At 43.3% G+C, this 15,478-nt stretch overlaps 1 protein-coding gene across 8 annotated transcripts in view; it reads right to left on the bottom strand.

Annotated features, from left to right (window-relative positions):
* Positions 1–15,478, bottom strand: part of DENND10 (DENN domain containing 10) — a 41,906-nt gene that overhangs the window by 18,382 nt on the left and 8,046 nt on the right. The window contains exons 1-2 of one of the 8 annotated variants that reach the window (XM_038578941.1): positions 4,192–4,324; positions 1,959–2,087 (exon numbers count right to left, since the gene is read on the bottom strand). In XM_038578941.1, coding sequence (XP_038434869.1) covers positions 1,959–1,991 — 33 coding nt within the window. In that variant the 5' untranslated portion in view covers positions 1,992–2,087; positions 4,192–4,324. Of the gene's footprint in view, positions 1–1,890; positions 2,108–3,624; positions 3,701–4,191; positions 4,325–15,478 lie in introns of those variants that run through there. The other 7 variants (XM_038578939.1, XM_038578940.1, XM_038578944.1 and 4 more) reach the window with 7 other exon arrangements.

The raw sequence follows: 15,478 nt of genomic DNA, 5'->3' as shown, positions 1-15,478 counted from the left end.
TATATATATATATTATATTTAATTTCCTAGATAAGAATATAATACTTTCAGAGTTAAAATTTTTTCAAAATCACAAATATATTTCAAGTATCAAAAATGTGAGTTTTCATTTAAAGTCCCCTAACCTCATCAAAGCAAAATTAGAAATGCTGTATTAGACCTACCAATTGATCAACTATTAATTAATGAAATAGAAAAAATAATATTAATAATGAAACAGGATAGGAAACAAAAATACATACAGCAAAATCACAGTTCCTGAAATAGTCAATTCTCTGTAGAATGCCATATTATCTAAAGCACTGTTACAATAAGCTTCATTTATCTATATGACTCTATTATTATAAATATAAATTTCTGCTAATCGCATCTATTATTTCCATTGAGATAAAACAACTTTATAAAAAGCATTTCAGAAATATGTTTAGAAATCATATTTTGAAGTATAAGAACTATCTCTAAATCTTGCTATTGGTAGCCCGGGTGGCTCAGCAGTTTGGCGCCTTCAGTCCAGGTTGTGATCCTGGAAACCCGGGATCAAGTCCCACGTCACGCTCCCTGCATGGAGCCTGCTTCTCCCTCTGCCTGTGTCTCTGCCTCTCTCGTGTGCGCTCTGTATCTCTCATGAATAAATAAATAAAATCTTCCAAATAAATAAATAAATAAAATCTTGCTACTTTTCAAATCTGAAAAACAGATTTGAAATCAATGTTGCTATTGTTTGGCAGACTATAGGCAAAACATAGACAAATCTACTTGAAGATACATTAAGACTTTTCAGCAAGAACTTAATGAACCAAACCAAAGCTTTTATAACACACTGAAAAACACCTTTTTTGCAATTTGTATTTTCTAATTATGAATGTTTTATCTTAAATCTCTAGCAGTTGTATTATTCCTTAAAAGATTTTTTATTTATTTATTTTGAGAGAGAGATAGAGAAAGAGCACATGTGCAAGTGTGCATCTGGTGGAGGAGGTGGCAGAGGGAGAGAAGCTGACTCCCAGCTAAGTGTGGAGCCTGCCCTGGGGCTGGATCTCAGGATCCTGAGATCATGACCTGAGCAGAAATCAAGATTCAGACATTTAACCAACTGAGCGAGCCATCCAGGCGCCCCAAACTTCTAGCAGTTTTAAATAGTTGCCTTCCTGTTATTTTAAATGTAATTCCTTAAACTGGTATCTTGGACATGCTTCATATAGTCTGGCTATCAGCTAGAAAAGTAGCCCTAAAAAAAAAATAAAAAATTAAAAAAATTAAAAAGTAGCCCTAGAAGATAAAAGAAGTCCCCACTCAGGAACACACCAGGAGCTTAGCCACTTTCCAATATTTCTTTTCTTTGAAAAAAAAAAAACCTGCTGGTCGCTTGGGGTTAGAAAAATCCACAATGACCACATACTGGTTTTCAACATGTCTCACTGATACTGTTCATATCAAATGACACACACAAAAGCCTACTGAATACATGAGTTTCTTTACTCTTTCTATTCTTAATATACCCTTACCAATCACAAACAAATGAAAAAACTTTTCTTAATTATACCAAGGATAATTTTATCCTTTAAAATAGTTTTTAATTATAGGAAATGCTTCTTTCCACTTTTAATCAGAGTCTTATCTTTGAAAGTACGTCTACGTTTCTACTCCATCAGAATATAACCTGGAAAAGGTTTCACTATACCAACCACAGGGTCAGGCATAGAATATACACCAACAAACATTTATAGAATAAATGAGAGTGAAACCTGAAAGGAAACATTCTCAATCAAAATCATATTCAACGTTTTTCAAAAGTGTGCTGTGAATGATAATGTCTAAAGCTAAGTGTTACTGGAATAATGTGATATCACTTTAAATATTTTTGGTTGTGTGACCTTTACGCAGTTATACCTTTATCAAAACTGAAGAATCTGGAACTTCAATTGTTGTGATATAAAACCACGTTCTTCTGTACTGACCAAAGACGAAGGGATGGAGAAGTTTGCTCTCATCTGTAAGGCAGCATTTTCTCAGCAGTAAATTCCTTAAAGTAGCTGTCGTGGAAGGATAACACCACACCCACAGAACTTCTCCATTTGTGTCCTTTTCTACGGTGGAAAGATGGTCACTGTGAGAATGTCAAACAGCAGCAAGGAAGTGAATTGATTGGTTACTCAGAAGCACTTAATGGAATCAGTTTTAACATCCCATTTCACAAAGCATCGCGGAGCACGGGTGACCCCATATTCCCACCTACCTCTACTGGTCAAATTTTCTAGCTCTCCTAGGCCTAGTTTTAGGCAACCTGAGTGAAAAGCTTTTATAACAAATTATGAATGAAAACTTAGCCTTACAGCTTTGGTAGAGGTCTTCCCTATCCCTTTCCACACAAATTCTCATAGACTCATCATTACATTTTCATCTAGTGAGAAGGATCTTCAAAAAATACATGGGAAGGGTTTGTTAAAAACAAAACTGGGAATGAAGAAAATGGTGAAATCTCAAATCACGCTACTGATTGTGCAAATTCTGTATTTAAAATTCTAATAGTGGGGCAGCGGGCGGGGGCTCAGCGGTTTAGCGCCACCTTCAGCCCAGGGCATGGTCCTGGAGACCCAGGATCAAGTCCCACGATGGGTTCCCTGCCAACCTGCCAACCAGAGGGAGCCTGCTGCTACTCCCTCTGCCTGTGTCTCTGCCTCTCTCTCTCTGTGTCTCTCATGAATAAATAAATAAAGTCTTTAAAAAAATAAATTGTAATAGTAATAACACTAATGGTTATCCCGTCACGTATGTAGTTTCATCATCAAAGTGAACACCTCAATAATATAGCCTAAACTTTAGAAAAACAGTTGCTGCACGTATAGCAGTAAGGAGGAAGATTTTTATCTATTCTATAAGTTAAAAAAAACACCTTTACTATGGAAAATATCAAGTATATAGAAGAGAGAATTTAAAAAATGAATTCCCCAGTCTCTATCATTCAGCTCCAGCACCTAGCTACATCTAGCCCCTCCATGTTTCATAAGGGAGAGAGATACCTCTCCCCCCATTATTTTGAACTAAATCCCTTTTAAATCTGTGTCTATATGAAAAATTGAAAACCTCTCTCTCTTTCTCTCTCTGTGACTATCATAAATAAAAAAAATTTAAAAAAAATTAAAAAAAAAATAAAAAGAAAAAGAAAAAAAAAGAAAAAGGGGATCCCTGGGTGGCGCAGCGGTTTGGCGCCTGCCTTTGGCCCAGGGTGCGATCCTGGAGTCCCGGGATCGAGTCCCGCGTCGGGCTTCCGGTGCATGGAGCCTGCTTCTCCCTCTGCCTGTGTCTCTGCCTCTCTCTCTTTCTCTCTCTGTGACTATCATAAATAAATAAAAATTTAAAAAAAAATCTCAATAGGATGTTATTTCAAAGGACGACGGCAGGCAGGGAACACGGCGGGGGGGGGGGGGGGGGTTAGCTGCCACCTATAGGATGGATGAATGAATGGTTCCTGGAAACCCCTAACCCTGAAACATGCACACGGCACAGGCACACCCAAAGCTCCCAACGTACTTCCTCAACCACTAATTCCTCATCACTCAGGATCCCACCATACTGCAAGGAGCCGCCCACCCCCACCCCTGGCTCCACCGCTTCTTAGCGTGCCTCCCGGACCAATGCCACCCGGGGCCGGGGCCTCCATCTGCTTCTCCGAAATGTGCCCAGCAGACATTACGCACCCCCCACCCCCACCCCCGCCCCCGCCCCCGGGAGCCGTGGTAGAAGTTTAACAGGAGATAACTCGTGCCTATAACGCCCAGCCCCCGGGCTGGCACAGTCGGCCACCGAGACTCGAGCCGCTCAAGCACAGAATCGGGGCCAGGCGCGCGCACGTCCCCCGCGTTCCGCCGTCGTCCCGGCCGCCTCCCAGCCGCGCGGCCCGCCACCGGCTCCCGGCCCAGCCCCCGCCCCCCTGCAGCCGCCGGAGCTCGGCCACCCTCGACGTCCCCCCGCCCCGCTGCCTGGCCCGGGCGGGTCCCACGCGAGGCCGCGGGCGGGCAGGCCCGGGGCGGGCGGCCGGGCCCCGCAGCCCCCCGCCCAGGCCCGGTAGGGAGGGGGCCGCGCCGGGAAGGGGCCGCCGGGGCGGACCACCCGGGCCCAGGCGGAGGCGGAGGCGGAGGCGGAGGCGGAACTGAAGCGCGGGCCTGCGGGGCGCGGCGCCTTCGTCCTCACCGATCAGCCCGACTCCGAGCATCAGCTGAGTGTCCACCGCCTCAGCCGCAGCCATTTTCCTCCGCCGCCGCCCCAGCGCGCCGCTCCCGACAGCCCGCTCGCAGGCCCCGCCCCTGCCCCGGGCACGCCCACCCCACGCAAGGCCCCGCCCACCCCACGCAAGGCCCCGCCCCGCCCCGGAGGCCCCGCCCCCGGCTCACCTCGGCTTCCAGCTCTCCCGCTCACCTTCAGCCCCGGGGCTCCTCGCCCTCAGGAAACTCCCTTGGCCTCCGCCAATTTCCCTCACTTCCTCTAATCCGGGTCTTCTTAAACCCCGTCCTCCACCTACTCCAATCTTGCTCCCCTCCTCACGCTTTTCTCATTCTACTTCTGCTCTCCAGACCGGCTGTAAAGAGGGGCCCTGAGTATGGAGGGTCTCCATTCATTCACTCATTCATTCATTCACACACAAACCCTGAAGATTTGCAAAGACTGTGGGAATACAGTGTTGAGCAAGACAGAGCATTCTAGTAGAAGGAGACAGGCAATGACCGAGTAAAATAATCCTAAAACAGCCTAGAGTGATAAACCCATTGCAATAGAATAGTGCAGTATTTTGGAGGGTGGAGACAGTATGGTGCTTTAAAACAGATTTGGAGGAGGCCCCTGGGGGGCTGTCAGTTAAGCCTCTGCCTTCAGCTCAGGTTGTGATCTCAGGGTCCTGGGATCGAGCCCCACGTGGGGCTCCCTGCTCAGTGGGGGAGCCTGGTTCTCAGTCTCCCTCTGCCTCTGCCCCTGCTCATGTTCTCGCTCTCAAATAAATAAATGATTAAAATCTTTTTTTAAAAAGATTTTATTTATTCATGAGAGACAGAGAGAGAGAAGCAGAGACACAGGCAGAGGGAGAAGCAGGCTCCATGCAGGGAGCCCAACGCAGGAATCGATCCTGGGTCTCCAGGATCACACCCTGGGCTGAAGGTGGCGCTAAACCGCTGAGCCACCCGGGCTGCCCAAATAAATAAAATCCTAAAAAAAAAAAAAAAAAAAAAAGAGGTTTGGAGGAAGGCTTTTCTGAGGAACAGATATTTAAACAGAGAACTAAATGAGAAAAAGGAGCCAGACAGTTTGGGTGACTGCAGGATCCCTCCTCATGGATCCTCTATGCCTCTAAACCCAAATCTCACAAAGCTAATTAATTAGGGAGGGTCTTTGGTGTCTCATTTGATATGTTTTAAAGTCTTTAATATGAAATATTTCAGGGACGCCTGGGTGGCTCAACAGTTGAGCGCCTGCCTTCGGTTCAGGGCCTGATCCTGGAGACCCGGGATCAAGTCCCACGTCCAGCTCCCTGCATGGAGCCTGCTTTTTCCTCTGCCTGTGCCTCTGCCTCTCTCTCGTTCATGAATAAATAAATAAAATCTTTTGAAAAAAAAAGAAATATTTCATAAATATATACCAATCGAAGACAAACATGTAGTTTCCACCCAGCTTAAGAAATAAAGTATTACAGGGGTACCTGGGTGGTTCAGTGAGTTAAACATCTGCCTTTGACTTAGGTCATGATCTCAGGGTCCTGGGATCAAGCCCCGCATTGGGCTCCCCACTCAGTGGGGAGTCTACTTCTACCTCTGCCTCTGCCTCCCCCACTCATGCTCTCTCTCTCTCAAATATTTAGAAAAAAAGAAATAAAGTATTACGAATGTAGTTGAAGCCCTTCCCCTCCCTGCCCTACAGAGGTAACCACTATTCTAAATGTGGTCATTGTCATTTTCCTATGTTTTTAAGTTTTGATTTATTTGTATGTTTCACTTAACAACATATTGTACTTTTTTTTTTTTAAGATTTTATTTATTTATTCATAAGAGACACAGGCAGAGGGAGAAGCAGGCTCCATGCAGGGAGCCCAATGTAGGACTTGATCCCAGGACTCTGGGATCACGCCCTGAGCCAAAAGCAGGCCCTCAACCGCTGAGCCACCCAGGCGTCCCATACTCTTTCTTTTAAAACTCTACACCAAGGATGCCTGGGTGGCTCAGTGGTTGGTTGTCTGCCTTTGGGTGGGGTCATGATCCCAGACTCCTATGATAAAGCCCTGCATCAGGCTCCCCACAGGGAGCCTGCTTCTCCCTCTGCCTATGTTAAAAGGATTTAGGTTCCCTGATTAGACTCTCAATAAAAGACCAACCCTACAAGCCCTCAGTGGCATCCTTCTTGGGTCCCCTCCCACTCCTTAAGAGTTTTCTCTGTATCTTTACTTAATAAACTTCTATCCCTTTACTAACTCTCCTGTGTCCTCGAGATTCATTCTTCGACTCTATGAGAAAAGAACCAAGGTTTCCTTGATCACTATGAATAAATAAAATCTTTTTTTTATTTATTTTTTATTGGTGTTCAATTTACTAACATACAGAATAACCCCCGTGCCCGTCACCCATTCACTCCCACCCCCCGCCCTCCTCCCCTTCTACCACCCCTAGTTCATTTCCCAGAGTTAGCAGTCTTTACGTTCTGTCTCCCTTTCTGATATTTCCCACACATTTCTTCTCCCTTCCCTTATATTCCCTTTCACTATTATTTATATTCCCCAAAAGAATGAGAACATATAATGTTTGTCCTTCTCCGACTGACTTACTTCACTCAGCATAATACCCTCCAGTTCCATCCACGTTGAAGCAAATGGTGGGTATTTGTCATTTCTAATGGCTGAGGAATATTCCATTGTATTCATAGACCACATCTTCTGTATCCATTCATCTTTCGATGGACACCGAGGCTCCTAACACAGTTTGGCTATTGTGGACATTGCTGCTAGAAACATCGGGGTGCAAGTGTCCCGGCGTTTCATTGCATCTGCATCTTTGGGGTAAATCCCCAACAGTGCAATTGCTGGGTCGTAGGGCAGGTATATTTTTAACTGTTTGAGGAACCTCCACACAGTTTTCCAGAGTGGCTGCACCAGTTCACATTCCCACCAACAGTGTAAGAGGGTTCCCTTTTCTCCGCATCCTCTCCAATAAAACTTAGGGCAGCCCCAGTGGCTCAGCAGTTTGGCGCCGCCTTCAGCCTGGGGCGTGATCCTGGAGACCTGGGATTAAGTCCCGCGTCCGGCTTCCTGCATGGAGCCTGCTTCTCCCTCTGCCTGTCTTTCTCTCTGTGTGTCTCTCATGAATAAATAAAATCTTAAAAAAAAAAAAAAAACTTAAAAAAAATAAAACTTTACACCAGTGCAACAGTAGCTAACATTTACCGAATGGCAGACATTGTTCTGAGTATTTTACTTGTATTATTTTCCTTACTCCTCACAATATCCCTGTGTATAAGTCCTATTAGGTTCCCCAATGTACAAGAAGACTGAAAAGTGGCACAATTTGCCCAGGATCACATAGCTTGCAAGTGGCGGTGCCAGGATGTAGACCCAAGCAAGGGAACTCCAACTACACAAGAGATCACTTGTGTACAAAGCTTCCCATTCTGTTGCATACTATTTGTATTCATTTGTGAGTTGCCTTTCTTGGCCCAACTTTGTTTTTTAAAATATTTATCCAAGTTAATACTCATAATTCTGGCTCAGTAATTTTAACTGAGTAATACTTTGAGTATGAAAATATGATTAGTTCTATTAGCTATTAATGATAGTAAATGTTTCCTGCTTTTTACTTTATGATTACAGTGCTACTGTATTTTGAACAAGCCCTCCTGTTCTACTTGCTCTTTACATCAGAAAATTCTACATCTTGGGATGCCTGGGTGGCTCAGCGGTTGAGCATCTGCCTTCAGCCCAGGGCGTGATCCTGGAGACCCAGGATCGAATCCCACATCGGGCTCCCTGCATGGAGCCTGCTTCTCCCTCTGCCTATGTCTCTGCCTGCCTCTTTCTGTGTCTCTCATAAATAAATAAATAAATAAATAAATAAATAAATAAATAAATAAATAATTCTACATCTTCAAGGCTCAAATACCATATCTCCCCTAAACCCAGGCAAAACTAACTTCTTCTTCCAAGATCTAATAGCATTTGGCCATAAAACTGGAATTGGAGTATATAGGCTCTTCTGTTCTTTCATTAGACTGAATTTCTGGAGGGCAGTACTCTGAATTATGCCCCATGGAGTGATTCTTTGTGCTTACTATTGTAGTACATAGTTGCTAATGCTACTAGTTTCACAGAAAATACAAACTTATTAGGGGCTAAGGAGTGGGATGCAGATTCAGAATCAGTTTGGGAGCCAAGTAGATACTTACACTCCCATTTCATTGGCTTTTGCAATCTTGCAAGGTTCTAAGGGTAAAATGTTGACAAGGAAAATAGATCCTCTTGTGGACTGCCTTTAACGTCAATAATACACCAATCTGCATCAAATCTGTACCTCAAATACCTGCTTTTGGTGAAGGTAACCATCATCCAATCAACTAGGATAATTATTAAAATCCTACCATATTTCAGCTACTGTTATGAGCTAATATAACTATATAGTATAGTTCCAAACCCACTACCTCAGATGTGATTGTCTGTGGAGACAGGGCCTTTAGAGAGGTTATTTAGTTAAAATGAGACTGTAAGGGTGAACTGCGATCCAATCTGACCTGTGTCCTTTGTAAGAAGAGGAAATTTGGACACACAAAGAAATACCAGGGATGTGCCTGCACAGAGAGGCATCTGCAAGCCAAGGAGAGAGGCCTTAAGAAATCAAACCTGCCAACACCTTGATCTTGGACTTTCAACCTGGAACTGTGAGATAATAAGTTTCTGTTGTTTAAGCCACCTAGTCTCTAGTATTTGTGGTGGCAGCCATAGGAAACCAAATATAACTACTCCTCAGCCACTTGTACTGGATGTACTATATTTCTGGATATATATTCTGGATATATATAATATATATATATTATATACTGGAGATTATATTTCTGAGGGGTTTCCCCCCTCCCTTCTCATGTAAATGAGAAGCTTGAAAAAACTGCCTTTGAATGACTAAGGTAACCCCCTCTTTTCTCCATAGTAAAGGTGTGGGGCCCCATGAGTTCACTTGCAGTCTTCCTTGGATGAGCAATTGCTCCTTTGTCTGGGCTTAGAATATATTAGGCATAGTCATGTCCTTTTGTGGTTGAGAAGTTTGTTTTTTTTTTAAGATTTTATTTTTTATTCATGAAAGAGAGGGAGAGAGGGAGAGAGAGAGAGGCAGAGACACAGGCAGAGGGAGAAGCAGGCTCCATGCAGGAAGCCTGACGCAGGACTCGATCCCGGGACTCGGGACTCCAGAACCATGCCCTAGGCCAAAGGCAGGCACTAAACCGCTGAGCCACCCGGGCTGCCTGGTTGAGAAGTTTTTAAGATGTGCCAGATGCACAAGGGACTCCCCATAGCTCCAAGGAGAGAAAGCAACAAAGGGTCTGTGTGCTTGGAGCAATGGACTGTAGAACAAGTCCTTGCCTGCTGCTTCTGAGGCAGCTGGTTGCCCCAGGGGCTGAAGCCAGAGTAAGAGTTCATCAGTGAATCAAAGAGAGCACTCCTCCTCCCCCTTAAAACCAGTACAAGGATCTGTGCCCCGAGGAACATCACAGATCTGTACAGTAGCCAGACACTGCAAGCTTAGTCTTCTAGAGTAATCTGTGAGGCTATGAGAGCCAGAATCAGAAACAGAGTGCCCAGAACTACTTCCTAATCTCCCTGGATTTGTTTGCTGGCCCATGAGTAAGCCTCTGGGTCTGGGACAATTGGAAAGAAACCTTGAATAAATACCAAATTCATGGGGGCTTGAGTGGCTCATTCTGTTAAGTGTCCTACTCTCCTTGATTTCGACTCAGGTCAGGATCTCAGGGTGGTGAGATCAGGCTCCGAGTTCAGTGTCGAGCCTGCTTGAGATTCTCTGCCCCTCCAACCCCCCCCCCCTCCATGTTCTGTTTCTATCTCTCTCTAAAATAAAGAAAATCTTAAAAAAAAAAAAAAAAGTACCAAATTTACTTGTAACAAGGCAGGTGGGGTACCCTAGAATTAAGAAAGATAAAAGCAATATGAGCATAATTGCTTATTCAGTTTGTGACAGTTTATACTGACTTCACTAGGAAACACCCTGTTTTGTTCAATATGGATTTTATGTGTTTAAAGATGTATTAATGAATTGAAGCCTTTCTGGAAGGTAGTTTGGCAAATATTTAGAAATGTGATATAAGTCTATTAAATATATAAGTCTATTAAACATATGTCTATTAAATGTACTAATATAAGGTCTGTAATTGTAAAAATGTCATAGAACAGTATTGAAAAATATCCCAATGTTAATAACAATGGTTTTCTTTAGATGGATAAGACTTCAGCTATTTTTTCCTCCTCTTACTTTCACTTCACAATTTAAACATTACTGTATTTATTGCCTGCAATAGTTCAAATTTAAAAATCTCTGAAGTTGGAATGCATCCTACAATTACAATTGAAAGTATTTTCTTCTTTCTTAATGGTGTATAAAATAACAGGCTTAGTCTCTCATGGCACTTCTAGATTTGATGAAAGTTGGTAAACGGAAAAAATGAGAAAACACATGAAATCCATAGGCCCCAGATCGCCTGTCCTTCCCACTTCACCAAGGTTATTTGCTGAATCTTACAGAGACACATTTAATTCAAAATACATAATAAACTTTTCTGTGGTATTTGGGCTTGGGAAATAATTTTCCATTAAATTGGCAGGAATGTAGGATCAGCAAAAGTCAACTTTCCTTAAACAGAGTGCAAACATTTGCAAACCAAACTGTGACATGGGCCAAAGGCTGGGAATATGGATTCACAAATAGCCCCAGCAGAATCCTTATAATCAGGTGGGAAAACAGAAAAGGGGAGAGGGAAGGCATGACTAGATCTATTGCTTCCGGGATTTCAGGCCTAGAGATCCAAGCTTGAGGAAAGAGAAGGAGGAGAAAATCTCAGAGGTGAAAGAGCATGAACGCATCTTCAGTGTATTGCCTCCCCTTGCTTGTGGTTGGGTAGCTCATGCTGTATTTCTGCGGTCCCTGACGCAGGCCAGGGACTCTCTTTTCTCAATGAATGAGTTAGGAAGTGGCCCAATGTGGCCAAGGTCCACAGGGCCCTCTTTGTCTCTGGCACTTAGGCAGCATGAAGAAAATAAATGAGGATGAAGAGGATGATGGACAGATACTACTACAAAGGATTTGAGTTAGATGGTGGTGAGTGTACCAGGGAAGGATAATGATGGCTATGGCCAGGCTCAGGACACCGGGCAGTGGTGGAGAAGTTATCTATGAGAAGATGGGAGAAGAAAGGGATATCTCCTTCCCTTCTTTTTCACTGCTGAGTGCTGTCACACCTGCCAGATAGACTCACAAGAGTAGAGTGGGTGGAGAAAGGGAAGTATTCTCAACCTTTAGCAGTTAAGACTACTGCACTATCATAGATGGAAGTATCTGGGATGTGGAAACAGCTGAGCCTGAGTTCTAATCTCAGCCCTGCCCATTCTGGCTGTGAAACCTCACTCACGTTGCCTACCTTCTGTGTGTTTATTTCCTCAGTAACCAAATGGAGCTAATCATACTTTCTTCTGTGCCTCTCCCCAAGAAAAATCTTTTTTTTTTTTTAACAATTTTATCTTTTTAAAAGTCATCTCTACATCAAAAGTGTGACTCAAACTTACAACCCTGAAATCACAAGTGTCATGCTCTGCTGACTGTGCCAGCCAGGTGACTTTCAAGAAAAATCTTTATGTTAATGTTATAGATAAGGGAGCCCCAAGACCACTCCCAGATTCAAAGATTTCTTAGGGGGACCTGCAGGATTCAGCACATAAAGGTGCTCATGGCTAGGATTTATCAGTAAAGGGAAAAGGCACATGGGGTGATATCCAAAGGAAAGTAGGCCCAAGCTTCCAAGAGCCCCCTTCTAGTGGAGTCATATAGGACACATTTCATTTGTCCAGCAATAAACTGTGACAACGCAAGTGAAATATTATTGATGAGGGAAGCACATTAGAAAGAGGTTTTTATTGGGGGCCAGTCATGCAGCACCTTCTGCCTAGCATGCACATAAATTCCAGTCTCTCAAGAGGAAACAGATATTCGGCATGAACCCCATCATTTGTGCAAGTAGTCTAGATAGTCACTCTGATTGATTCCAAGAATGGTGGGAGCACTCCTGAAATCCAAGTTCACAGATAACAGCCAACTCTTTTCAATGAGAACTGGCTGAGACCTGCTACATCTTATTTGCACAGCCTGCTTGTTTTTTGCTTCCTGGGAAAAGAGTAAGAAGGTGTTGGCACTGACAAGGATTTGGAAAATGCCCAAACTGACAAGGCATGTGGATAAGTACAACATTTTCTACAGATGTTTTAATTCCCAGGTCCCTGTGAACCAAATTTGGCTCTTCTTTTCATCATTTTTCCTTAATCATTCTCAATCAAAGATTAGGTATATGTCAGCCAAGAGAGCACTGGGATATCAGCTCTCTTAAGGGATTCCAGGCTTGCTTGGGACCCAAGAAGTCACCTCTGAAAGGGGTGTTAGTCAAATGCCTTGACACTCTGTCCTGGTGGCTCACATAGACAGGAAGCCAGTCTATGTGAGCCTTCTAGAACATTCCCCAGGGACAGTCATCCTTCCTATGTTCTCCACAGTTTCAGGAGTGCTGATAATGGAACTGAGTAGATCCCAGGCCCCAAGAAGCCCAGCTTTCAAGCTGTGTTGTATTATTTTTTTTTTAATTTTTTTTTTTTTAATTTTTATTTATTTATGATAGTCACACAGAGAGAGAGAGAGAGGCAGAGACAAAGGCAGAGGGAGAAGCAGGCTCCATGCACCGGAGCCTGATGTGGGACTCGATCCCGAGTCTCCAGGATCGCGCCCTGGGCCAAAGGCAGGCGCCAAACCGCTGCGCCACCCAGGGATCCCTCAAGCTGTGTTGTATTAAAAGAAACAGATAAGCAAGACAATGTAATTGAGATAAATTCTGATCTGTATTTGCATTTTTCAAAGACTGTTAAAGATGATGGACTTCGTTACCTACAGTGATATGTCTTAAAATCTTTTTCCCTTCATATTTTATAAATAGACATCTTATTTATCTTTTATCATTTTTAATTTTTAATTTTTTTTGGTACAAACGCTAGGATAGATATTTTATTTTAGAATAGTTTTAGAGTTACAGAAAAGTTGCAAAGATAGTACAGAGAGTAACCTACCACATACCCTTCAACCAGATTCTTCTTTTATTAACATCTTACAACAATATGGTACATTTGTCACAACTAATGAACCAATACTGATACATTAGTAACTAAAGTTCACATTTTTTCCTTAGTTTTTACCTAACGTCCTTGTTCTGCTCCAGGATCCTATTTAGAATAATATTATATTTAGTCAAAATGTTTCCTTAGGCTCCTCTTGGCTGTGACAGTTTCTCAGACTTTCCTTTGTTTGATGACCTTGACAGTTTTGAGGAGTTCTGGCCAGGACTTTTATAGACCGTCCTTCAATTAGGATTTGTCTGATATTTTTCTCATGACTGATCATGTGTTTTGGGGAGGAAAGACCACAGAGGTGCTGCTGTCATCACATCATTTAAAGGGTACATCCAAGTGTTAACCTTGATTACCTGGCTGAGGTAGTATTTGTCAGGTTTCTCTCCTGTAAAGTTATTCTTTTTCCCTTCCTTTTTTTTTTTTTTTTTTTTTTTAAGATTTTGTTTATTAGAGAGAGCACGCACACGAAGGGGTAGGGGAGGGGGCAGAGGGCTGAGCAGACTCCCTGCTGAGCCCAGAGCCCCACATGGGACTCTATCCCAGGACCCTGAAATCATGACCTGATTCGAAGTCAGACACTTAACCAACTGAGCCACCCAAGTGCCCCTCTTCCCTGCTTTCCAGGCTGTCTGTCTTGGACAGAAGTCACTACACCTGGCCCACGCTCAAGCAGTGGGGCATGCTCCACCTCCTTCAAGGCAAAGCATCCACATAACTCTGAATTCTTCTCTCTGGGAAATTTGTCTATCCTCTCCCATTTACGTCCTTGTTCAATTGTTGTTCATATTGGCCTAAGCCCCCTCTGTGTTTTTGTGAACCATTAACTACCATTCATTTCAGATTCTGAAATCTCTCCCTGCTCTCACAAATGGCTCTTCCTGTGCCATCTCCTCTCTCCTCTTTCCTTTTCTTCCCCATGAGTTTCCCCACCCCTCTATTCTCTCTCTCCCATCTCAGCCCTTCCCTGCTGGAATCTCTGGCCCAAGTTCAGCTGTCCTCCCAACTGATTACCTTATGTACCTGAGAAAGAATTGGTGGAGAAAAAGAGGAGAACAAGGCGCAAATGCCATGAGTTAGTAGACTACTTTAGCAGTTGAGGGGACGGAAGGAGGCTGTGGATATTTCATGCCTTGATTATTTGGTTTCTCTTATATGTATATATGTGAAAATGATTTCTAAACAGCTTGTATGAGGGACTGTGCGAAGAATACTATGAGTATCTCATTCAAACCTCAAACTACTTATCTTTCCTATATCACAGATGAGAAAATGGAGGCTTGGTGAGATTACTTACCCAATATCATAGTGTTAATAAATGGCAAAGCTGGGGTTTGAAGCCATCTGGCTCCAAATGTGGCATGCTTATGGGCTGATCTGAGATGTATTTATAATCCTACATTCCCTAGGAAATGAAGCTTACCCCCTAGTTCTAAAAACATGAACGTGGGCAGTCCTGGTGGGCTAGCGGTTTAGCGCCGCCTTTGGCCCAGGGTGTGATCCTAGAGACCCGGGATCAAGTCCCACATCAGGCTCCCTGCATGGAGGCTGTTTCTCCCTCTGCCTATATCTCTGCCTCTCTGTCTGTCATGAATAAATAAAAATCTTAAAAAAAAAAAACATGAACATGGAGTACTATAACACATTTGTAGTCTCAGATTCCTTCTATAGGGCTTTTGCTTGAACAGCCTCGATTTGTGTATAGTTAAACCTTACACAGTCTTGCCCTTTTCTTCCACTGAGCTGTATCTGTTTTCATTTCATGCAAAGCAAAGTCACTTTAGAATTTCAGGCTCTGGGATACCTGAGCGGCTCAGCAGTTGAGCATCTGCCTTCAGCTCAGAGCATGATCCCGGGGTCCCAGGATCGACTCTCCTCAAGGAGCCTGCTTCTCCTCTGCCCGCATCTCTGCCTCTCTGTAACTCTCATGAATAAATAAATTAAAACTTAAAAAAAAAAAAAAAAGAATTTCAGACTCCATTTGTATTTCATTCTTCTCTCTAGAAATTAATATGGAGAAAACTGTCTCTGTGTTAGTTTTCTATGTGCTATGTAACAAATTACCACAAA

Source organism: Canis lupus, chromosome 28, assembly GCF_011100685.1.
Source record: "Canis lupus familiaris isolate Mischka breed German Shepherd chromosome 28, alternate assembly UU_Cfam_GSD_1.0, whole genome shotgun sequence".
Lineage (NCBI taxonomy): Eukaryota > Metazoa > Chordata > Mammalia > Carnivora > Canidae > Canis > Canis lupus.
This window is presented reverse-complemented; position numbering and strand designations above follow the sequence as displayed.